General features: G+C 42.0%; 1 protein-coding gene across 3 annotated transcripts; it reads left to right on the forward strand.

Moving 5' to 3' along the window:
* The first annotated feature begins 134 nt into the window (after positions 1-134).
* Positions 135-21,094, forward strand: LOC122830206 (bMERB domain-containing protein 1-like). Of its 3 annotated transcripts, none has more exons than XM_044115378.1 (7): positions 4,422-4,439; positions 7,489-7,548; positions 12,297-12,417; positions 17,537-17,610; positions 18,477-18,591; positions 19,179-19,249; positions 20,304-21,094. In XM_044115378.1, exons 3-7 carry the CDS (start codon positions 12,314-12,316, stop codon positions 20,414-20,416), a joined length of 477 nt encoding a protein of 158 aa, XP_043971313.1. In that variant the 5' UTR covers positions 4,422-4,439; positions 7,489-7,548; positions 12,297-12,313; the 3' UTR covers positions 20,417-21,094. The 3 variants fall into 3 exon arrangements, with proteins under 3 accessions (XP_043971310.1, XP_043971313.1, XP_043971312.1); XM_044115377.1 differs by lacking the exon at positions 4,422-4,439 and adding an exon at positions 7,381-7,404; XM_044115375.1 differs by lacking the exons at positions 4,422-4,439; positions 7,489-7,548 and adding an exon at positions 135-348.
* Positions 21,095-24,545: the final 3,451 nt, after the last annotated feature.

Raw genomic sequence — 24,545 nt, forward strand, 5'->3', positions numbered from 1 at the left:
TGTCTTTATTTATTGGGAGAAAGTTGGTTGCTATAATTATGTCCAGAGGTCACCAGATGGCGCTGTTTGTTTGGTACACATTGACACATTAGCATTCTCCTGCCAGAGCTGGAGGGAACCTCTGGAACATCTTGCCGCCTTTGCCTCCGTACGTTAGTGACTGACTGCTGATGACTCACAAATACATCAACAATCCGCCTGCAAGACCCTCCCCTGTAGTTCTCTGCTGCTGCCCTGCCTCTTACTACCGGAGAGCAGCTGCAGCACCGATGGAGAAGAAGCAAGGATCCTCTCACCAGTATGGTTCACTGGAGCACACCACATGGAGCGGAGACGCCAAAAAAACAGGTCATTTTTTAAAAAAACTTATCCTTCTGTCTCTATTGACTAGGCTGAATCTGACATTTGTGTACATATATGATGTCATATTGACTAGCACTATTGACTCCCAAAGCATTACTGTAGAGTGCAATTTAACAAGTACTGAACCGTGTTTTCAATGTCCTGTCTAAAATGAATATTGACTTCAGTGTAATTGTATATTAAATGCCCACACTAATCCAACGAGTAAGAGTGCTTTGGATAAACCAGTCATATAAAGCCAAAAAGAGAAATTACATGATATAAAAATTGCCAAGGCTTTTATTTTGAAATTTTTGTTAAGCTTCATTTGAAAGGGTCAAAGTCATCCCAATGTAACAGTGACTGAGTTAAATGAGTTATATACAACCCATAACAGCAAGTAGTTCTAAAGGCCAGCTCAGTCCTCCTCTGTTTTAACTGAGTCTTCCAACATAGTTCGAACTACAGTGATGCGTATTTGTAGTCCAAAGCAGCTCTCCCTGCTCTGGGTTCTGTTGCTATGGTAAATAATCCTCTCTGCCACCTGCCAGGCGTGAGTGAGACATCCAGGGGGAGACAATTCTCTGTTTGAGACAGCCAATTTGACTAAAAAAAGCATTGCAAACAACTCCTTCTCGTTCGGGAATACATATTCGGAAACTGTTTGAAGCATATGAGAGGGCTATTTGTGATCTCCGATAGTCCCGCCATTCATATCTCTACCTCATTCACAGTATTAACAGCGATGATATAAAGAAGGTGTGTGCCAAGGTCTGAATTTTTTCAGAAATACATGGAAGTGAATCAGTGAGATCTGTCAGATACCCTGGCGCATGATTTTGCTCTGAAGCACTTTGACAGAAAACCATAAGCACTAGATAATTTTTTAAAACATTTGACCGGAGCAGGCATGCGTATCAATGTCATGACCGAGTTTGATACCAATCATGTGATATTTGTGAGCATGAGGGCGAGTAAAAAAATGATTTGGGGTCAAAATGTCACTATGAATCTCACTCTGGCGGAGCGGCATTTACACTCTGATTTTTCAAAAAATCTAAAACTTTGGGTCGCTTAGAAAGAAGTTGTGGACAAACCATAATACATATTGACGTGCTGTCTTCACTTTAAAAGAGAATAAGAGGGGAAACCGGAAATTCCACACAGACTGTTTTGCGCTCTGATGTGGTAAGTCATCAAATCCGGTTCTCCTCTGACTTATTTTTGTGGTTTTGTTCGGGGACTAAATTGGAGTGTTGTTGCGGTACACAGAGTGACTGTTGACAAAAACTTCCAGGCTAACTGGAAGTTTTTGTCAACCAATCATTACAGGTAAAAATGTCAATAATTTAATGTGTCAGTTATGTTTGTCAGTTTGTCTGTTGTATTAGCCTGTGTCCAAACGTTTGGTCTATACTGTATCTATATATATATATATATATATATATATATATATATATATCAATAGATATATATCTATTGATATATATATATAAGTTAAGTTATATATATATAAGACTGACGTTTTGTGTCGCTTTTGGACTGATGGCTTCTCCCTCGCAGAGTGGCCCTTTTGTTCCTCTGTTTCAACGTAAAATTTGATTACAAAATGTATTTTTGACATTTGCTTAAAGTAGTTTTGACCCTAGTAGCCAAAACAACTTTAAGCAAAACCACGCCCCTCCAGGCCTCACTGTCATTGCCCACGTGAGCGTTGAAGTCCCCCAGCAGAACAAGGGAGTCCCGAGGTGGAGCACTCTCCAGTACCCCCTCTAGGGACTCCAAAAAGGGTGGGTAATCTGAGCTGTCGTTCGGCCCGTAAGCACAAACGAAAGTCAGGACCCGTCCCCCCACCCGCAGGCGGAGGGAGGCTACCCTCTCGTTCACCGGGGTAAACCCCAACGTACAGGCGCCGAGATGGGGAGCAACAAGTATGCCCACCCCTGCCCGACGCCTCTCACCTTGGGCAACTCCAGAGTGGAAGTTTGTCCAGCCCCTCTCAAGGAGACTGGTTCCAGAACCAGAGCCATGCGTCGAGGTGAGACCGACTATTTCTAGCCGGAACCTCTCAGCCTCACACACTAGCTCCGGCTCCTTCCCCACCAGAGAGGTGACATTCCATGTCCCAAGAGCTAGCTTCCGCAACCGAGGATCAGACCGCCAGGGTCCCCTCCTTCGGCTGCCACCCATCACACAATGCACCCGACCCCGTTGGCCCCTCTCACAGGTGGTGGGCCCATGGGAGGGGGGACCCATGTTTCCTCTTCGGGCTGGGCCCCGCTGGGCTCCATGGGTAAAAGCCCGGCCACCGGACGCTCGCCGTCGTGCCCCCCCTCCAGGCCTGGCTCCAGAGTGGGGCCCCGGTGACCCGCGTCCAGGCGAGGGAACACATAGTCCAAAGTTTGAATCCATAATCGGGGCATGAGGCCTTGGGTGACCCTACCGGGGGCATGAAGCCCCGGACAGCATAGCTCCCAGGATCATTGGGGCACTCAAACCCCTCCACCACGATAAGGTGGCAGCCCAAGGAGAGGCCCTTTTGTCCCATAAGTTTAAGTCAGACCTTCAGAGAACTCTCGTCTGGAAAGGAAAGAGATGAAACCAACAAAACCAAAGCTTGTGCTGTCACTTCAGCTACAGCTTTGGCTGCGAGGTCAGCCGCAGACAAATCTTTCCCAGCTGGGTTAGATTTTTCTGCGGCTGTACTCTCACACTCACCCTATACCATCGTCTTTGAACAAACTTCCCCAGCCGGATCAGTTTGTTCGAAGACAGTAAGATTCTCCTTGGTACTGTCTCGTACAGTCTCAGTCAGAACTAACAACCGACACACTAGTTGGGGACAAACCTGTTTGTCCAGAGACAGTACAGTCGTCCGCTGTACTGCCTCATATAGTCCTTGTCTGGTCAGAGTCTGCGGTTCCATAGCCTTTTCCTAACAAACCTTGCCAGCCGGTTTGGTTTATACTTTGTCATTGGATGGAAGACCTTGCCAAAACAAATCATCCAGATAATAACTTTTGTTGTAAATCTTTCCTGTTAAACTAAACGCTTCAGGGAAGACTTTCTTCAACCCCATGGTGACAGCATATCCCAGGCCCCAACTAAGTGGGATAAACAAGGGAACGAGGACATTCGAAACACTAAACATTATTGCTCTGCACAAATCTGAATCTCCACAAAGTGTCTGGATCCTGACTGAGGCTTTGAGATTCAAGCATTCAAGCTTTAGAACTTCTTTGATCTACTGTGATGTACATGATGTCATCTATGACCTCATCGGTGTCCTCACTGGACTTCTGATGTCTTGCTTCTGATTGTTGCTATGGAAACAATCATATCAGTTTTGCATGAATCAAGCTGACATAAATACTTAAATAAAAAGTAATATTTTTAAATTTATTTAACATGAAGAGATTAACAGATTTATATATGATTTAATTTTTGACAAATTCAACAAAAATCCATTTCACTTGGGAGGTTTTTAGACAACAACGGTGAACAAGCAGCTTTTAGAATACAAAGAAGCAAACTAAACCTTTTATGACTTACATGCAAAATGTGTAGAAAAAAACTAACACTGCACATCACTTTGAATAAACCATCGCCATATTCAGTGGTGATGCAAATTGGTCATTCACAGTATTAACAGCGATGATATAAAGAAGGTGTGTGCCAAGGTCTGAATTTTTTCAGAAATACATGGAAGTGAATCAGTAAGATCTGTCAGATACCCTGGCGCATGATTTTGCTCTGAAGCACCTTGACAGAAAACCAAAAGAACTAGATAATTTTTTAAAACCTTTGACCGGAGCAGGCATGCGTATCAATGTCATGACCGAATTTGATACCAATCATGTGATATTTGTGAGCATGAGGGCGAGTAAAAAAATGATTTGGGGTCAAAATGTCACTATGAATCTCACTCTGGCGGAGCGGCATTTACACTCTGATTTTTCAAAAAATCTAAAACTTTGGGTCGCTTAGAAAGAAGTTGTGGACAAACCATAATTCATATTGACGTGCTGTCTTCACTTTAAAAGAGAATAAGAGGGGAAACCGGAAATTCCACACAGACTGTTTTGCGCTCTGATGTGGTAAGTCATCAAATCCGGTTCTCCTCTGACTTATTTTTGTGGTTTTGTTCGGGGACTAAATTGGAGTGTTGTTGCGGTACACAGAGTGACTGTTGACAAAAACTTCCAGGCTAACTGGAAGTTTTTGTCAACCAATCATTACAGGTAAAAATGTCAATAATTTAATGTGTCAGTTATGTTTGTCAGTTTGTCTGTTGTATTAGCCTGTGTCCAAACGTTTGGTCTATACTGTATCTCTCTCTCTCTCTCTCTCTCTCTCTATATATATATATATATATATATATATATATATCAATAGATATATATCTATTGATATATATATATATATATATATCAATAGATATATATCTATTGATATATATATATAAGTTAAGTTATATATATATAAGACTGACGTTTTGTGTCGCTTTTGGACTGATGGCTTCTCCCTCGCAGAGTGGCCCTTTTGTTCCTCTGTTTCAACGTAAAATTTGATTACAAAATGTATTTTTGACATTTGCTTAAAGTAGTTTTGACCCTAGTAGCCAAAACAACTTTAAGCAAAACCACGCCCCTCCAGGCCTCACTGTCATTGCCCACGTGAGCGTTGAAGTCCCCCAGCAGAACAAGGGAGTCCCGAGGTGGAGCACTCTCCAGTACCCCCTCTAGGGACTCCAAAAAGGGTGGGTAATCTGAGCTGTCGTTCGGCCCGTAAGCACAAACGAAAGTCAGGACCCGTCCCCCCACCCGCAGGCGGAGGGAGGCTACCCTCTCGTTCACTGGGTAAACCCCAACGACAGGCGCCGAGATGGGGAGCAACAAGTATGCCCACCCCTGCCGACGCCTCTCACCTTGGGCAACTCCAGAGTGGAAGTTTGTCCAGCCCCTCTCAAGGAGACTGGTTCCAGAACCAGAGCCATGCGTCGAGGTGAGACCGACTATTTCTAGCCGGAACCTCTCAGCCTCACACACTAGCTCCGGCTCCTTCCCCACCAGAGAGGTGACATTCCATGTCCCAAGAGCTAGCTTCCGCAACCGAGGATCAGACCGCCAGGGTCCCCTCCTTCGGCTGCCACCCATCACACAATGCACCCGACCCCGTTGGCCCCTCTCACAGGTGGTGGGCCCATGGGAGGGGGGACCCATGTTTCCTCTTCGGGCTGGGCCCGCTGGGCTCCATGGGTAAAAGCCCGGCCACCGGACGCTCGCCGTCGTGCCCCCCCTCCAGGCCTGGCTCCAGAGTGGGGCCCTGGTGACCCGCGTCCAGGCGAGGGAACACGTAGTCCAAAGTTTGAATCCATCATCGGGGCATGAGGCCTTGGGTGACCCTACCAGGGGCATGAAGCCCCGGACAGCATAGCTCCCAGGATCATTGGGGCACTCAAACCCCTCCACCACGATAAGGTGGCAGCCCAAGGAGAGGCCCTTTTGTCCCATAAGTTTAAGTCAGACCTTCAGAGAACTCTCGTCTGGAAAGGAAAGAGATGAAACCAACAAAACCAAAGCTTGTGCTGTCACTTCAGCTACAGCTTTGGCTGCGAGGTCAGCCGCAGACAAATCTTTCCCAGCTGGGTTAGATTTTTCTGTGGCTGTACTCTCACACTCACCCTATACCGTCGTCTTTGAACAAACTTCCCCAGCCGGATCAGTTTGTTCGAAGACAGTAAGATTCTCCTTGGTACTGTCTCGTACAGTCTCAGTCAGAACTAACAACCGACACACTAGTTGGGGACAAACCTGTTTGTCCAGAGACAGTACAGTCGTCCGCTGTACTGCCTCATATAGTCCTTGTCTGGTCAGAGTCTGCGGTTCCATAGCCTTTTCCTAACAAACCTTGCCAGCCGGTTTGGTTTATACTTTGTCATTGGATGGAAGACCTTGCCAAAACAAATCATCCAGATAATAACTTTTGTTGTAAATCTTTCCTGTTAAACTAAACGCTTCAGGGAAGACTTTCTTCAACCCCATGGTGACAGCATATCCCAGGCCCCAACTAAGTGGGATAAACAAGGGAACGAGGACATTCGAAACACTAAACATTATTGCTCTGCACAAATCTGAATCTCCACAAAGTGTCTGGATCCTGACTGAGGCTTTGAGATTCAAGCATTCAAGCTTTAGAACTTCTTTGATCTACTGTGATGTACATGATGTCATCTATGACCTCATCGGTGTCCTCACTGGACTTCTGATGTCTTGCTTCTGATTGTTGCTATGGAAACAATCATATCAGTTTTGCATGAATCAAGCTGACATAAATACTTAAATAAAAAGTAATATTTTTAAATTTATTTAACATGAAGAGATTAACAGATTTATATATGATTTAATTTTTGACAAATTCAACAAAAATCCATTTCACTTGGGAGGTTTTTAGACAACAACGGTGAACAAGCAGCTTTTAGAATACAAAGAAGCAAACTAAACCTTTTATGACTTACATGCAAAATGTGTAGAAAAAAACTAACACTGCACATCACTTTGAATAAACCATCGCCATATTCAGTGGTGATGCAAATTGGTCATTCACAGTATTAACAGCGATGATATAAAGAAGGTGTGTGCCAAGGTCTGAATTTTTTCAGAAATACATGGAAGTGAATCAGTAAGATCTGTCAGATACCCTGGCGCATGATTTTGCTCTGAAGCACCTTGACAGAAAACCAAAAGAACTAGATAATTTTTTAAAACCTTTGACCGGAGCAGGCATGCGTATCAATGTCATGACCGAATTTGATACCAATCATGTGATATTTGTGAGCATGAGGGCGAGTAAAAAAATGATTTGGGGTCAAAATGTCACTATGAATCTCACTCTGGCGGAGCGGCATTTACACTCTGATTTTTCAAAAAATCAAAAACTTTGGGTCGCTTAGAAAGAAGTTGTGGACAAACCATAATTCATATTGACGTGCTGTCTTCACTTTAAAAGAGAATAAGAGGGGAAACCGGAAATTCCACACAGACTGTTTTGTGCTCTGATGTGGTAAGTCATCAAATCCGGTTCTCCTCTAACTTGTTTTTGTGGTTTTGTTCGGGGACTAAATTGGAGTGTTGTTGCGGTACACAGAGTGACTGTTGGACCAGTAGGGGAGGCTAACTGGAAGTTTTTGTCAACCAATCATTACACGTAAAAATGTCAATAATTTAATGTGTCAGTTATGTTTGTCAGTTTGTCAGTTATGTTTGTCAGTTTGTCTGTTGTATTAGCCTGTTTGTCAGTTATGTTTGCCAATTTGTTAGTTTGTTTATTAGCTGTTTCCATGACAACATGGCCGTTGTTTTCTGTGAAGCACTAGAGGGTGCTATTTAGTAATTTAATAATTAATTTTGATTGCTATCTGTATTTATTTTCTAGATTGTTTCATTTATAAAGGAAAGATGAAATTTTATAAAATTCATATTAAAGATGTATTATTAATTATAACCACTATACGGTCACATGTTGGAGAAAAATATATTGTTAAACTTCATTGTAATAATTATCTGTGACACAGATTGTTTCGCGCTCTGATGTGAGTGACTCGTGGACCAGTAGGGGAGGCTAACTGGATGTTTTTGTCAACCACTCATTACAGATTGTGAATTAAACAACTTACAATTAAAAGAAGTTAAACAAAGAGAAAAAACTAAGCTAATTTGAGGTAGCAGCATCATCCTTCGGAAATGTATTTTTTTCTCAGTACAGGGTCAGAGTTGACAGGAAGATGGATGGAGCTAAAGAGAGGGCAATATCGGAAGAAAACCTGTTCGAGGTTGTAAAACCTTTTAGACTGTGCCAGAGTTTCACCTTCCAACAGGACAACGATGCTAAATATACAATCAGAGTTAGAATGAAGTGGTTGATGACTGAGCTTGAGTTATTTCACAAAAGAAATAATGAAAAGGACAAATAATTTAGGGGTTGAACACAAACAACTTGTGAAATATGTCAGATTTTACTTTCATTTATCTGTAATTTTTCTTCTTATACACAAATATTCATTACTTTGTGTTGGTTTGTGACAAAATGTCCCCCAAATATCCTGGCATTTCTTATTTAATGAAACAAAATATAATAGACTTCAAGGGGTCTAATTACTTTTGTCCAGCCCTATAAAGCAATGCAGACTTTATTTAATATGATATTTTCATTAAAATTTCCATTTGCAAGTTTTTATTTGTTCATATATCTCATATTAGTCCAACACAACATAAAACATTTAGTAGCTCTAAATGTTTTATGTTGTGTTGTTTTTGAAGAAAAGCATTCTTTTGTCTTCCTGACAAGTTGTAACTAAATCATATTCATAAAGTTAAAGAACAAAGTTTTCTATTGCAGTTTAACATTGTTGATCAGTTCAGTGTCTCCTGATGATGCTGTAACTCTGTCAGTGGAAGCCATCACTATATGCCCTTTTTTTTTTTTTTTTTTTACATATTTTTGCATTGATTATCATATTTTCCTCTTATTTTTCTTACTTTCCCAATCCAGTATTTTCATCTCAAGGTCATTGATCACAGAAAGCTCAGATCAATTTACAGCCATGTAAAAAAGAGCTATAGAGTTTTGAAAATGATTTCATTTTGCCTCACTAGATCACTGATATTTGCAGGAGTTTGGATTAAGAATGGAGCCATGGGGTGACATTATGGATGAAAAATAAAAAGAAATGGTAAAGGGAGAGTGAGTGAGAAAAAGCGTAAGCCTGGATGAAGCAGTGAGAATTTCAGAAAGGTCTGGTGATGACTCATAACTGCTTAGTGACAGTATTAGCTGGTCTACAGAGCCTCTGCAGCATGCTGTCTCCAGTAGTGTACATCAATAAGTATAATGTGTGTGTGGCACCAGGCTTTCTGATGCATATGCTTATGTAGTCTTTGTAACAAGCTAACATGTTTGTCATCTCTACAATGGAAAATTATGTTTCTAAGGAGCAAGAGATCAGATTATTTTCTCTCTCAGATGGTCCATGTGTGTAAATTTCATTCATCGCCTTTTCTGCACACAGAATCTTATTTTATTTATTTACACACTATATAATTGTGTCATTTCAATAAAAGATATTATGGAATTTACTAAAGCTGCTTATCCAATATAGTATCTTATTTTAATTCAGCTTAGCTATATCAGTCCGAATGAAATCAAAAAACATCTACTTTTTCATGAAAACGTCGAGATCCAGTTAATTGTGAAATGATGACGAAATAGTTTCAAATAATCGGGAAAGGGTGTATTTGTATCTCTAGACCAGGGGTCTCAAACTCCAGTCCTCCAGTCGCTGTCCTGCAGTTTTTTGATGTGCCACAGGTACAAAACACTGGAATGAAATGGCTTAATTACCTCCTTCTTGTGTAGATCAGTTCTCCAGAGTCTTGCTAATGACCTAATTATTCTATTCAGGTGTGGTGCAGCAGAGGCACATCTAAAAGCTGCAGGACTGCGGCCCTTGAGGACTGGAGTTTGAGACCCCTGCTCTAGACCCTTCGCCATTTGTCAACCATCTTTCATAGCAGCTCCAACTACAGGCTTTGCTCATATAGAAACAGACATTCCTGCTCACTGTTTTTATTTTTTAACATAAATAGTTCAGGTTCAGGTATGTTGGCTAGTCTCAGAGAAAATCCAATTTCAAGTCATCTTCTCTTCTGTACTTTGACTGGGCCACGTATTTTGTCCTTAATAAATACCCGCTGTCAGTCTGGTAAAGACCGTTTGATTGTCAGCTCAATAACATTTAAGTTGTGTGTTTCTAATCTAAGATGGTGAAGGGGAATCTTTACAACAACTTGGCATTAACCAGGTTTTTCAGAGTGGCCTGCAATCTGTTTGCTTAACTGTGTTTTTCATTCTTACTGCCCAACGTTTATGTGTCATGGAGTGCAGCTGTAAATTACAAAAATGAAGACTCCATTCCAGCAAATATTTGCCAGTTCACTCTAATTCTGATCATGAAGTACGGTTAATGCATTCTTCAGAGCTTTTTTTGGCAGCCTTGAGTCATACAGATCTAATTTTACTGAGAATTGCACACTCCTATTCTGCCTCTTTACTATAAAGCAGTATATTTGCTGCACTTTAAACCTCAGTTGTACCTCGATCAAGGTTCGGTGTGACTTGAATAGAGATGATATATTAGAGCTATGCTGAATAGTGAGTTGTGTAAATAAAAAGGTATTAAGGGCTCGACAGAGTCAGAAAGTGAGGTGATATTGGTGTTATTTGTTTGCGTCCTTCTTTACCGCCGGCTAGCCGAAGCTGCTTGATGAATGAATTCACACACAGGAAGACATGATTTCCTGAAATTGCTCAGTCTGGGCTTTTGTCATGAGCTTGTAAGCATCTAATATAATTTTTTTTTATATCAAAAGGTGCTTAAAAATTTCTAAAATCTAAGAGGAGATAATAAAATATAAACCTTAATAAATACACATAATCAGCTACTGATAGTGATTATAAAGTAAATATAAATACGGTAGTAACCATTGCTAAAAGTGAGGCACAGTTTTTTAAACCAAAGCTTTTTTTTATTTGATTTTAGTAAGATACCCATTAGAGCAAATGTGACAGGAGTAACTGTGGCAAAATCTTTCTTAAAAAAAGTTAAGAAGCTGAAGGAGGGAAAGTTTGGCTCTTTTGACTCGGCTCCCGAATGGTTGTTAATCTACAGCCTCAGATTTTACCTTAACTTAGTGAATATGAATGTTTTCTTTGTTGTGCTTGTTACTTTTGTTTAATATTTTAATCAAACTTTTCATTTTTATTTAATAAAAAAACAAATGAACAGAGCCCTGCTAGCAAATCTACCAAACAGAGCCATAACCAAAATTAGTTATCATCTATGTCCTCAGTGCAGATTGGCATTCAAATAAAATGGCAGGGCTGATGGATGAGCTGATGGCGTCCTCTTCTTTTTTTTCATTGTATTTGTCCTGTTTTTAAAAAGAGAGGTCACCATTCTGTCAATCAAATCAAAGTTCTGAGCAGGAAGGAGCCAGTGAGAGTGAGAGCTGAGCAGTGAAAGGGGGAAGAAGTGGGAACCTGATCTCACAACATGGCAGTCGACTCTTTATTCACTACAACCACTCATTGAGTTGATAATTATGAGCATAATCCTTCACTAATTGTGAACCGTTTAAAGTACAGAATGCAGGGTGTTTTGATCGGCATCCAATTTGATGTTTTTTTCATCATAAATGGTTCAATCTGCGATTGGTGCAGGCTGCAGCACAGCACAGTTTGCCCTTTTACACTAGAAGAAAAAATTATTCCTTCATGATAAGGATGTTCATCAAACTTTGATTTGATCTCCATTACCCAAGATTTGCTTCCTCCTTATAATAACCACTCATTTCAGTCAGTGTGCGAGAATGTGTTGATTAATACTGAAGAGCATTCAGTGTAAAAATGGGCATCCGTACAAATTATTATTAGTATTAACAGAGAATCTTTGAAGCAGAACGCCTGTGCAGACACAAGTGTGCAGCTCTATTGCCTTGGCTTTTTGCAATTGAACAATTTTTGTGTGCGGTCGTGTGTGTGTGTGTGTGTGTGTGTATGCGTGTGTGTTGGCATGTGCAGGGGTGAGTGGCGGCGATGTGAGCCGTGCCAGTCACTGACAAACTGGGATTTGACTGTGACTCTCTGCTCTGCTCTACAGCGGGGAGCAAATTCCCAACTCCACCTGCTGCAGCTGTTTAACATGCACATTCATACTGGGTAATTGTTTTGCAGTGCCAGTGTTGATTATTTTTGAAAACTCTATTACCCACCCTGTCTGTGAGCGGTAATTGAAACAATTTTAAACTCCCCTGATAAAAACAGCAACACTAACACTCCATGAGACGTTATGTATGTTTTTTTTCCCAGCGATAAGACTTTTTCTTCCTCTCTTTCAGAGGACGATGTGGTGTCCATGGCGGACTCCACCATTACTGTGGATGACATTGAGGGGGAGCTCTTCAAGATTGAAAGGATCAGGGACATCCTGGTCAGGAGGGAGTCAGAGCTCAGATACATGTGAGTGGATCCCTGCAGCTAGCTATTAACAATTTTTAATGGAAAGAAACTAAAGTGATTTCTTTTTCTTTTATTCGTGCTAAATGTTATTTACACATTCTACCCCATTTATTGCATCTTTTTTTTAAGGTAAATTCAACTCATTTTTCCTCATCTGATTTTTTTTCAGTGTAATCTACCCAGTCGATAAAAAAATACTCAAAATAATTGGTTAAGTGCATTAAAAAAATCTTCAGTGCTGTGAAACACTGTGGTGCTTTCTCTGAGATTGATTCTGCTGAGAACAACAACAGATCTCAAAGGGAGGTCAGCATCAGGGAGGAAAGACAGAGGGAGTCTTTTAATTAGCTGCTTCTGAGGAAAGCCACTCTGTAAAGCTACCAGAAATAAAAGCAGGTGTTGTTAGTGAACTGCAACTCTCCATCACTTTGAGCATTCACTTTCAGCTCCCTGATGTCTGATAATGCTTAACATCCACTTCCAAATCCACTGAGCCCAATCCTGGTGCTCCAATCTGTACTATTCCTCCTTCTGCAAACCTGGACAGGAGGAACAGGTTTAGGAATCCACTGAACTGATGGTCACGAGTGTTATGGAATAATGTACTTAAATAGGGTTTTTTGCAATGACCTAAAAAGGCTTAGATTTAATATCATGTTTAGAAGTTAAAAAGTCAGAAATGCATCCATTTTTTTTAAACTCTTGGTCTCTGATTAGATTTCCTTTCATTTGTCATTTATTTTTATTTTTGAAAAAAAAAAAATTTAAATAAACCCACACTATTCATTTGAGAATGTTACTAGTGGTAACAAAACTACAAGGCCAACAGTGCAGAGCAGCAAACATTCCTATATGAAGTCTCCCCTCAAAAGGTTTTGTCCTCAAATTGGGGTATATTTGTTTTGTTTTTTTAACAGAGGTTACATTTGTACATATATGTAAGTTAACTTAGGTTATTTTTCCAGGATTTATGTACAGGTAAAGAATTTAAATCATAGTTATCCTAAAAGATATTTAGATGTCCTAAATTGACCCTTCTGAAACCCTTTAGATGGAGACTTATTTTTCTGAAAGCTTTTAATCAGTTATTATGCATTTAATTTAGCATAAATCCAGACTACATGTCCTTAGAGGGATAATCTAAAAGCTAAAATAAGATGGTTCAGACCAAAGGAGACCTCTACCTTCGTAAGTTGTTTTATGAGCTGTTCAACAGTAGTTAAGATTTATTGTTAATTACGCAGATACCGCTAATTATTTACAGCGGAAACATTGGTAGGAGATGGTGCTTCATTGTTATCTTTCTGAAATGAGCATATAAAGCATTTCCTGTTAAAGTTGCAGTCTCATTTAAAAGTAAAGTCATAAATGTATAAAATGGGGTTACAAAAATTATAGGTGTTAAAGTTGTCACTATTTTATTAAGAGAGTTACTCTTGAAGCAACTTACATGCTTTATTCTCATAAAAACTGCAATTAAATATATGCCTCCCTGAACATATTGTGCTTAAAGCTGGTCAATATTGCAGACAGCACTCTATTTTTTCACTCTTACTACTGTCTTCTTTGCTTTCATTTTCACCCAGACAGCCCTCTTTTCAAATTTCAGTGTCTCCACCTTTCCTTCCACTGTGCAGGCTAATGCATGGATATTTATTCATACTCTCCTGACGTAGATAGACAGCAGCAACATTCAGAGTGGAGAGAGAATGTGAAGAAAAGTGGGGGCAGGAAGGGAAGTGTGACCAAAAGCGCAGCATGTGGATAAACTCCATGTTTTCTTGACCGTGCTGCCATTTCTCCCTAAAGACCTGGAGAATCCACAAGATAAGAGCCGAGGAGCAGATCTGGCTCAGATGACAGAGATAAATGTGTGTGATAGTGTGTGAGCATATGCAGGGTCTCCCACCTCACCTCAGTGTCACTAATCATCCACCAATTCCATGAAGGACAGAGCATAAAGAAGTGGAAATGATCCAGGTAGACATGGTGCGCCTACATTTCTACCCAGCTCTCATTCCTTTAAGGAATTCCTCGCTGTTTATGTGCTGAGTTGGGCAAAGAAATCTCTTTTAAAATAAAATAAAAAAATCCTCAAGAACTTCTTTTAGAGGTTTTCTTTCAGCTCCGACAGATTTCCCGTCCAGCTTTCAACTCACGTCACCTGAATGAGTAAAGGCTGCTGTGCATCCATCGATAAATTAGACATTTCCAAAGGTTCCAGCAGATTCAAAGACCTGGTTTTCAGTGCCAATCATGCCTATTTATTGCTGCCATTTTGACACGGCTGTCTGACATTTTCACACTGCTGTCAGTAAGACAGAGACTCCTTGGTAATCTCCTCCCCACTTTGCATGAAGGTTGTGAAATGCATGAGAATCTATAAAAACAAAAAAGCTGGAAGTTAATTACCAACCCCGGATGAAGTGATTGCCAGTGTCGATACGCTGCCTGCGTAGAAACTTGGAAGTCTCCGTGATTAAAGATGTGATGCCGTGTGTAAAGTGTGCAGCACTAACTTGTAGATTTGTACGGTGTGTGTGTCATGTTGGGGTGTGGAGGTGAGGCAGAAACGCAGCTGGACTGGATTGAATGCAAAATAATGAATTTAATGAAATAAACCAGATCACAGGGAACAGGACGACGGAGGGACGAGACATAGACGTGACGAATGACGAGGATCCAACAAGACACAGAGACACAGGTCACACTAAATACACAGAGGGTAATCAGGGAACGAGACACACCTGGGAACTAATCAAGGGGAGACAGGACAACACGGAGACTCAGACACACAGGAAACTTCAAAATAAACACAGGAAAACACAGAACATGACATTACCCCCCCCTTAAAGGGCGGCTCCTAGACGCCCCAAAAAAAAAAAAGCCAAAAACACAACATGGGTGGGGGTGGGGGGCGCTGTAGGGTGGGCCAGAGTCCAAAACAACAAAAAACACACCCAACCGAGTGGGTGGAGGCCAAGAGTCCAAAACACACAAAAACAAACCCAACCCAGTGGGCGGAGGCTCAGGAACAGGTCCGGGGCCGACCTCGGCGAGGAAGCGGGAGCCACGGAGGGGTCCGGGGCCGACCTCGGCGCAGGGAAGCGGAGCCACGGAGGGGGTCCGGGGCCGACCTCGGCGCAGGAAGCGGGAGCCACGGAGGGGTCCGGGGCCACTCGGGCGCAGGGAAGCGGAGCCACGGAGGGGGTCCGGGGGCCGACCTCGGCGCAGGAAGCGGGAGCCACGGAGGGGTCCGGGGCCGACCTCGGCGCAGGAAGCGGGAGCCACGGAGGGGGTCCGGGGGCCGACCTCGGCGCAGGAAGCGGGAGCCACGGAGGGGGTCCGGGGGCCGACCTCGGCGCAGGAAGCGGGAGCCACGGAGGGGGTCCGGGGGCCGACCTCGGCGCATAGGAGTCGCGGGGGGAGCACTAGGAAGGAGCTCGGGACTGGCACTGGGACGGAGCTCGGGACTGGCACTGGGACGGAGCTCGACTGGCACTGGGACGGAGCTCGGGACTGGCACTGGACGGAGCTGGGACTGGCACTGGGACGGAGCTCGACTGGCACTGGGACGGAGCTCGGGACTGGCACTGGGACGGAGCTCGACTGGCACTGGGACGGAGCTCGGACTGGCACTGGGACGGAGCTCGGACTGGCACTGGACGGAGCTCGACTGGCACTGGGACGGAGCTCGGGACTGGCACTGGACGGAGCTCGACTGGCACTGGGACGGAGCTCGACTGGCACTGGGACGGAGCTCGACTGGCACTGGGACGGAGCTCGACTGGCACTGGGACGGAGCTCGACTGGCACTGGGACGGAGCTCGACTGGCACTGGACGGAGCTCGGGACTGGCACTGGACGGAGCTCGACTGGCACTGGACGGAGCTCGACTGGCACTGGGCGAGCCGGGCCGGCTGCGGCGGCGAGCCGCCTCGGGCCGCTGCGGGGAAGTGCGGCGAGCCGCCGGGCCGGCTGCGGGAAGTGGGCGAGCCGCCGGGCCGCTGCGGGAAGTGCGGCGAGCCGCCTGGGCCGCTGCGGGAAGTCCGGCGAGCCGCCTCGGGCCGCTGAGGGGGAAGTCCGCGAGCCGCCGGGCCGGGTTGCGGGGAATGCCGGGCGAAGCGCTCGGGCCGGGCAGCGGAGGAGTGCCGCGAAGCGCCTCGGGCCGGGTAGCGGAGGAGTGCCGCGAGCGCTCGGGCCGGGTAGCGGAGGAGTGCCGGCGGCGCTTCGGGCCGGGTAGCGGAGGAGTGCCGGGCGAGCGCCGCCGGGTAGCGGAGGAGTGCCGGGCGGCGCCTCGGGCCGGTAGCGGAGGAGTGCCGCGGCGCTGGGCCGGGTAGCGGAGGAGTGCCGGGCGGCGCCGCCGGGCCGCAGCGAGGAGTGCCGGCGAAGCGCCTCGGGGCCGGCAACGGAGGAGTGCCGGCGAAGCGCCTCGGGGCCGGCAGCGGAGGGCGTGTTCCCGGAAGGCGACGAGGGGCCGGATCCACCGGCGGCTCACGTCGCTCTTTCCGGGCAGGCAGAGGATGTGGTGTTCCCGGAAGGCGACGAGGGGCCGGGTCCACCGGCGGCTCACGCCGCTTCATCCGGGCAGACTGTGGAGGTGGTGTCTTTGGGAAGCGACCAGGGGCCGAGTCCACCGGCGGCTCAGGTCGCCTGCTTCCCTGGCGGAGGTAACGGAGGGGACCGTATCCGGGGGGTGCCAAGACCAGTCTAGTCCCCCGAAAAACCTCCCGGTCCAGCTGGGCCAAAAATTTAGCGACCTCACCTCGTTTGTGGTTGGATCCTTCTGTCATGTTGGGGTGTGGAGGTGAGGCAGAAACGCAGCTGGACTGGATTGAATGCAAAATAATGAATTTAATGAAATAAACCAGATCACAGGGAACAGGACGACGGAGGGACGAGACATAGACGTGACGAATGACGAGGATCCAACAAGACACAGAGACACAGGTGACACTAAATACACAGAGGGTAATCAGGGAACGAGACACACCTGGGAACTAATCAAGGGGAGACAGGACAACACGGAGACTCAGACACACAGGAAACTTCAAAATAAACACAGGAAAACACAGAACATGACAGTGTGTACTTCTTCCGTGTTATCTTGTCTGAGCAGGATGGATGACGTTCAGCTGTGTAAAGAGATTACGCGACTGAAGAAGGAGCTTCACAAATTGGTGTCTATACCAGGTAGGAAACCTTCACTCAATATGATGGTCAAAAAAGGAAAAAAAATATGTTTAGGTGTAGTTTCATTAATTAAATCTTCAAATTTTGATGTGTTTTTGTTGGATTCATACATAAACCTAAATGTAACACCAAATCTGATGGTCAAACAGTGTTTTAGAAATGAGCAGAGGAGTTTTCTTTGATTCAAAAATTGCCTAAAAAATGGCTCATTCAACTCCTAATTATAAGCAAAAGGGGACAGTTTTTTATAACATACCCCAAGACAGTTGGGCCCTTTTTACCCTAAAGCCCAACTACCCACCTTTCATATTTGCTTTAGGTACTGCACCTGAAATACTTGTGTTTTTTTCTTAGAACAGACCAACACAAAGTAGAGCAGAAATGTAAAGAATTATTTAATGATAAAGAACTGAATGATAATAATACATGGTGGTGGCAGTGTCATGCTGTGGGGAATTGAGCTGAATACAGGAGCATTCCTGGAAGAAAACCTGTTAGAGGCTGCTAAAGGCTCAGAATACGGTCAACTCTAATCAAGAGAGTAACACTACAGAGAAACTTAACAGGCGGAATGAAAGAAACTCTGCCTGTATCTCACACAACTTTCTGATTATTAGTAAGAAAAAATAGTTATGAAATGACACCCTCATTTGCCACCCCGCTCCCTAAAAGCAAATTTCTCAGTGATATAACACCCTTTTGCCCCCCGACTCACATTTCTCAGGGTTTATAACACAGTGTGCACCATCACTTTGATTCAAGGTTTTTTTTTTTAAAAATCAATAGTCCATTTCAGTTTTACTCAAACAGAAACTCACAGTAAATCAAATTCACACCAATATTATCAAATTGTGTTTCTATTCTAGATAAGGACAAGTCCAACGAAGACCGACAGAAGGAGGACGAGCTGCTGCAGCAGATTCACAAACTGGTGGAGACCAGAGATTTCTTAGTGGATGATGTTGAGTTTGAACGCCTCAGGTGTGTGTCATGCTCCAAAGTAACCTTTTAATGCATTTTGTTGTTGTCTGATTTATTGGAAAGTGATAGATAAAATGCAACAAGTAGATCAAGCTAAAGATAAAATGCATAGAACACACAATACATACAACATAGAGGCGTCCAAACGGAAAAGGCTTCAAAAGCAAATTTTCATTCACAGGAGCAAAAATGTAAGACATGGAAAGAGGATGGTTTTGTAGATATGCACACTTCCAATAGGCCTATTTAACAACATTAAGGTAAGAACAGCTGTATATACATGTAAATTTAAGGCAACAAATATACATCGATCAAATTTAGAGAAATTAGTCAACATATTAGGAAGAGAGGTGTGGACCTCAACAGCTCTGTCTCATTTATCGGAAGGATTTCCAGATGCCTGTATCAACATGGGATTAAAGGAGAAGCAGCCATTAGTACAATTCTGTGAGAACTGGTGAAAATGGACATTTCACAATTATGCGTTTAACATTTTTGAGGGCCAACAATGTTGTTTTTTTTTTAAAAAAAAAAACATTCAACCCAGGAAAAAAATAACAGACATGTGACCCCAATTTTGTTTTCAGGGAAAAAGAAGAAGATAAAGAAATGGCAGAGTTTTTGAAATCCCGATTGCCAAGAAACTTGAAGAAATCAGGTATTTAAGCAGGAAAAAATGAGAAATGATATTATTAAATTATATATGTGACATCTAAATACATCAAGAATTGGAGACACCCAGAATGTCTAAAGTCTGGTGGAACTCGCTCGTCTCGGTTAAAATTAGTGTTTATGATTCAACAGTGAGAAAATGACTGGGCACAAATGTTCTAATAGACTGAATTTATACAGCGCTTTCCTAGGCATACATGCTGCTTAAATTGCATTACACTTGAGCCACATTCACTAATAAAAAGCCTGAGTGGCAACTTATGGTTTCCTTGCCCTGGGGAACATAGATATGCAGCAGGAAGTAAACTCAAATTATAACATTTTGATTGGAAGACATATTCTTCTCTCATAGAGCTACAGTTGATCAGAAGGAAACAAAAAAAAACTGTCTCACATTTGCTAAAAAATAAGAAAAGAAAAAAAACTGAATGACTTTTGGAAAAAATATTCTTTGGATTGACAAAGCAGAAGCAAAATTTACACGTCATTTCAGAAATAGAACATCATACCTGCAGTCAAACATGGACCCAGTAGCATAATGCTACTTGATTGAACCGTGAATTTTGCTCTCCTGAAGGAGAAAATCCTGAACGAAAATGTCTTGTTATCAATTCATGGATTTAAGGTCAGGCAGACTTGGAATGTGAAGAGGTTTCCAAACCACACCAGCAATTTCACTCCGGAATGAAAAAAAGGAAAATGAAAACCTTTTAGTGACACGAAATCAAAGCATTCTTGAAAAGATGAGCAGCTCAAATTTCCTCCACAGTGTTGCAAAGGAAAAATATCTGCTCCTGCCAGGGGTGAAACATTTGAAAGCTTTGAAGGGGCAATTCCATCTATTTTTTATAATGTCTTTGCCTCTTTCACCTTCCTATCCGGCGCTGATAGCAGCTTACCTCACCAAACAACACCACATGCAGGCAGTGAACAGATCGCACTCTGCAGGACCAATCATATTGTTATGGTGTATTTATATCATGAGACTTAGCTACATCCGGAGTGGTGACTTGTTTTATTCGACTTGTGTTGAATTTTAGGTGCATCATCAAGAAGGGTACCAGCCAGAGCTCAGCAGACTTCCTCCCCTTTCACCAAGACAGGCCTCACCCTGCTGAAGGAGTGTTGTGGCTTTACGTGCTCCATCATGTAGACAGTAGCCAAAGCGAAAGACTCACACACCAAGATCACCATTCCAAGAGAGATGTGTATAACCACATTCACCAATTAGGTTTGAGAAAGAGACGCAAAGAGACATTAATGGAGTTGTGCACATCTGTGGAAACTATTTTGTTGCAAAAATGATCAGAATATTTATTTTTGCCTCTATGTCTGTGCTTCTCATCCCAGTGTAACCTACTGTAAATACTTTCTTTTATACCCAACTCTAGAGGCTCAGAGCAGCCAAGCCGGCAGCAGCTGTTGGTGTGCACACTAATTGGATTCAACCATCATGACTCAGCCACGAGTTGTATATTCAAAGTTTTCATGCATCTCCGATAATTGTCATCTCCTTTTCAAAGAGTTCCCATTTTGCATTGAGCAAGCCAGACTAGACACAGCTAGAACTTTATAATTAGTGTTAGGGAGATAATGGTGATGAAACTGACCGTGAGGTCTGTCAGCACGAAGCTGTGTGAAGCTTGGCGACAGACGAACGTGGGTTTGACCTTTAAAAAAACGCTGGTGTATAAAAGAGGAAACCGAGTACGGTATTTATGTTCCACTTTTCCCTCCAACATCTAAATCGATTCAGAAGTTTAAACTTTTTTTTATTTGCTTTTGAATGAAGTTGAAATTGGATATCTACCTATATATATATATATATATATATATATATATATATATATATATATATATATATATATATATATATATATATATATATATATATATATATATATATATATATATATATATATATATAGACACACCTCCTTGTGCTGAGCTGCTCTCAGGTTTGTATCATCTGTCATGGTTCAGCACTCAATTGATATGCTGCATTATCTTCAGCCTCAGCATGACTTTATCACGTCACACTTCAGTGCTCACACATTACACATAAAAGTGGTTTATATAAAGTGCATATATACTCTTTATCTGCTTGCCAACTGCACAGCTCTTTAGTTCATTGTCAGGAAGTTCCCGTGGGAAGTTTAAGCACACTCATTATGGAGGTATCCTCCATTAATTATTTATATTAACATTATATAAATAATAATATATTATTTATGTCTTCTTCATTCATTCAACTTCACCATAAATCAGCATTGAAAGGTGGATACTAAGAGTTTTCTACACAAAAACTATGACTGTGCCAGAAAACCAACCAGTTTATATAAGTGCTTCGAACTCTGGCAAAGTTTATGACAAATACTGTTTATTGTCTTCATTAATTCAGTGAACATGGTGTATTTTACTGAAAGATCTTTAACGGTAGTGTATGTATATATTTGATCTTGTATAAATATCTTAAATTATGGAAAGTCTACAATGAAAAATAGCTAAATTCTAACTCCCGTTTTTAATCATTGAGGTTGTTTGTTGATTTAGAAAAAAATTAAAACCCCAAAATTGGTTTAACGTTTATGGCCATGATGAGTGTTTATTAACTTCTTTTCAGAGCTGTGCATATTGTTAGATTTTTCCAACCAATTGCAATGTTTTTATGTCATTACCATGTTTCTTTATATACATGCTACAGTGGTCTACATATGCAGCAGTACATGGGCTGCAGGGACATATGCTCTAATTTATTGTTTTTGTTTTTCACTGCCCAGAATACAAGTTGCCATGGAAACTGTTTAATTCATTCAGTAACTTTGAAGTTAAAGGAAAAGGAAAAAAAAAACTGTTGGACAGTTCAGTGAAAGAAAGGACTGCAAAGAAATACAGGCAGAAAAAGCACAAATCACAAAGACACAGCTGACAATTTTGGCATTTTAATATTGTGGAGTAACTTCGGGGTCCCTCGCATAATGTTTGGTATAGTGCTGGAAGTCGGACGCGTTATATAAAATGTGGTCTTAGATATTGTTATTCTGTTGAAGACATTTTAAAGATTCATAAAAAGCGTTTGCATAAATAACAGTGTTTGTGTTGATCTATCACATAAAATCTCTAAATCTAGATTTGTTTTGACTACAGCCTGTCGAGCACAAAAAAGCTGAGAAAACTTCTCAATTTCTAACAGCGTCGTTAGATGAGCTAAACATCAGCACAATTCATCACCTTCCAGTAACATACATGCAGATGGGCTGTTTTTATGTCAGTTGTGGTTTTATTGTTGTTGCTATTTAAATAATGACTTTTGAAAATGTAGAAAACTTTCTTACAATGCAAATTAACCTCTGTTGCATCTGTGTACTATTATTAAGACAGTCACAAAGCTGCTGCTGAGAGTACAGCTGTGGTTGGAAACTGTGATCCTGAATCCCTGACTGATGATTTTCCTTAAAAGAAATTAAAGCAAACATGGTCTCTTGTAATATTCAGGAAGGGTCTCACTAGCAGCCTGTACAGCATCAGTGTTCAGTGACACTTCACATAGAAATGTGTGGAGTTTCCATTTGCCAGAATAGTACAAATATGTTGTCATATTAACAGCATTTCCCTTCATTCATCCATTCATTCATTTTCATGTAACCAATAAACAAACTGCAAAACATTTCTGAGCTTTTAAAACATCAGAGCAGTAAAAAAAAAACAAAAATGTGGACAGAAATTCTAAAAGCCGAAATTTGTTTTTGTATAACAGGGAAGAGCAGAAGAGAAGCTACACTGTCTGAAAGTAAAGTAGACTAGATGAAAAGAAAGAAAGAATGGGAGTGGACACAGAGATTGATAGGGGCAGTGTGTGTGCGTGTGTGTGTTTGAGGGGAGCGCCATTCTTCGTTTGAGTCACCTTTGGTGGAATCACTCTGAACTCCCACAAGGACAACTCGTGGTTGAAAGGGTCAAGGCTGTCAGTCAGATTCCACAGTCCTGTGTACCTTCCTCACATCTTGCAGTTTATGCATACACTCCAACATTTGTTTGTTTAGGAAGTGAATGAACAGAAAGTATGTGTGTGTACTTGTTTATCTATCATATTTAGGACCATTTCTGGCATATTTACTAGCCCTCTTAAGACCGACAAGTCTATTGGGGAACACAACCAGATACAGATGACCCAATTATTGAGTTTTGGTAAGGTTGAAGGCTATAGCAACAAATGGAAGCAATAGAAATGGAAACAATAGAAAGCCCCTGTAAAGATAGAGAACCACAACATATGTGTGTGTGTGTGTGTGAGAGAGAGCTTGAATGTTCAGTGGTGGGTCTGAGGAGAAACGTCCCCAGAACTCGAGGCAGACATGGAGGAGATCAGAGCCACAGACATCCAAAAGCCTCCCAGAATGCCAACACCCCAGGAAGATCAAAAAATTAACAGAAAAATTCTAAATTATTCAACAAGCAGGTTTGCATCATTACATAAAAAACACATTCATTCACATAAAAAGGTGGCAAAGACCTTGTGGATAACAGGTAACCAAAAATCTAACTGTTCAGATTTTTCTGAGTGCTTTTCACTCTGGATCTTTAACATTCAGCTTAGAAAAACCCAAGGTCTTTGCTATCATCGAGATTTATATTATGTCAAGTTAAAACACTGGAGATGACCATGAATTCATCACCTGATGAGAAGATAAAATGTCACATCTTATGGTTTATATTCCAAACATTTGGGAAGTTTCAAAATCTAAATTTTAATGGTTGACTGCCTTGTTTACTTCATTTAGTAACAGAATCCATCTTTTTGAGTTTAAATTTTTTCATGTATCTGTATTTTTCTTTTGAGTTATTTATGTATCATAGGTCTGGCCATATTTCTTTTATTTCTAAATGGTAATTATTGTTGCTAGGGTATTTCCACGTAATTATTTTATTAATTTCTTAGCTTATGCTTATGTTGTGCTTCTTTTATTTTTCTTAGATGATTGTCTGCTGTTTTCCGTTTTAGTTTCTAGCTCTGTTAAATGGTCTCCTTCCCCAGTTTCCTGCTTTCCTCTTGCCCCAGGTGAACCACATTTCCTATAATTAGCTCATCTGGTTCTATTGTCACATTACAGTAATTTAGATTTTTTTTATTGCCCCTTGCTGAATTTCTCTGTCCTACTGCCTATTATTTTGTCTATGCTCTACCTCCTGTTTGTCACGTTCAAGATCTGTTTGTTTCTGTTTTGTTAATAACTTTAAAGTGGACAACTTGAATGTCTGTCTGCGCATTGGCTCTGCTTTGA

Source organism: Gambusia affinis, linkage group LG04, assembly GCF_019740435.1.
Source record: "Gambusia affinis linkage group LG04, SWU_Gaff_1.0, whole genome shotgun sequence".
In the NCBI taxonomy this organism is placed as follows: domain Eukaryota; kingdom Metazoa; phylum Chordata; class Actinopteri; order Cyprinodontiformes; family Poeciliidae; genus Gambusia; species Gambusia affinis.

Coding starts and splice junctions, on each gene's coding strand:
- LOC122830206 (XM_044115375.1), top strand. CDS start 171: ATGACTCACAAATACATCAACAATCCGCCTGCAAGACCCTCCCCTGTA. Junction 17,611..18,476: donor CAAATTGGTGTCTATACCAG/GTAGGAAACCTT, acceptor TTTCTATTCTAG/ATAAGGACAAGTCCAACGAA. Junction 18,592..19,178: donor GTTGAGTTTGAACGCCTCAG/GTGTGTGTCATG, acceptor TTTTGTTTTCAG/GGAAAAAGAAGAAGATAAAG.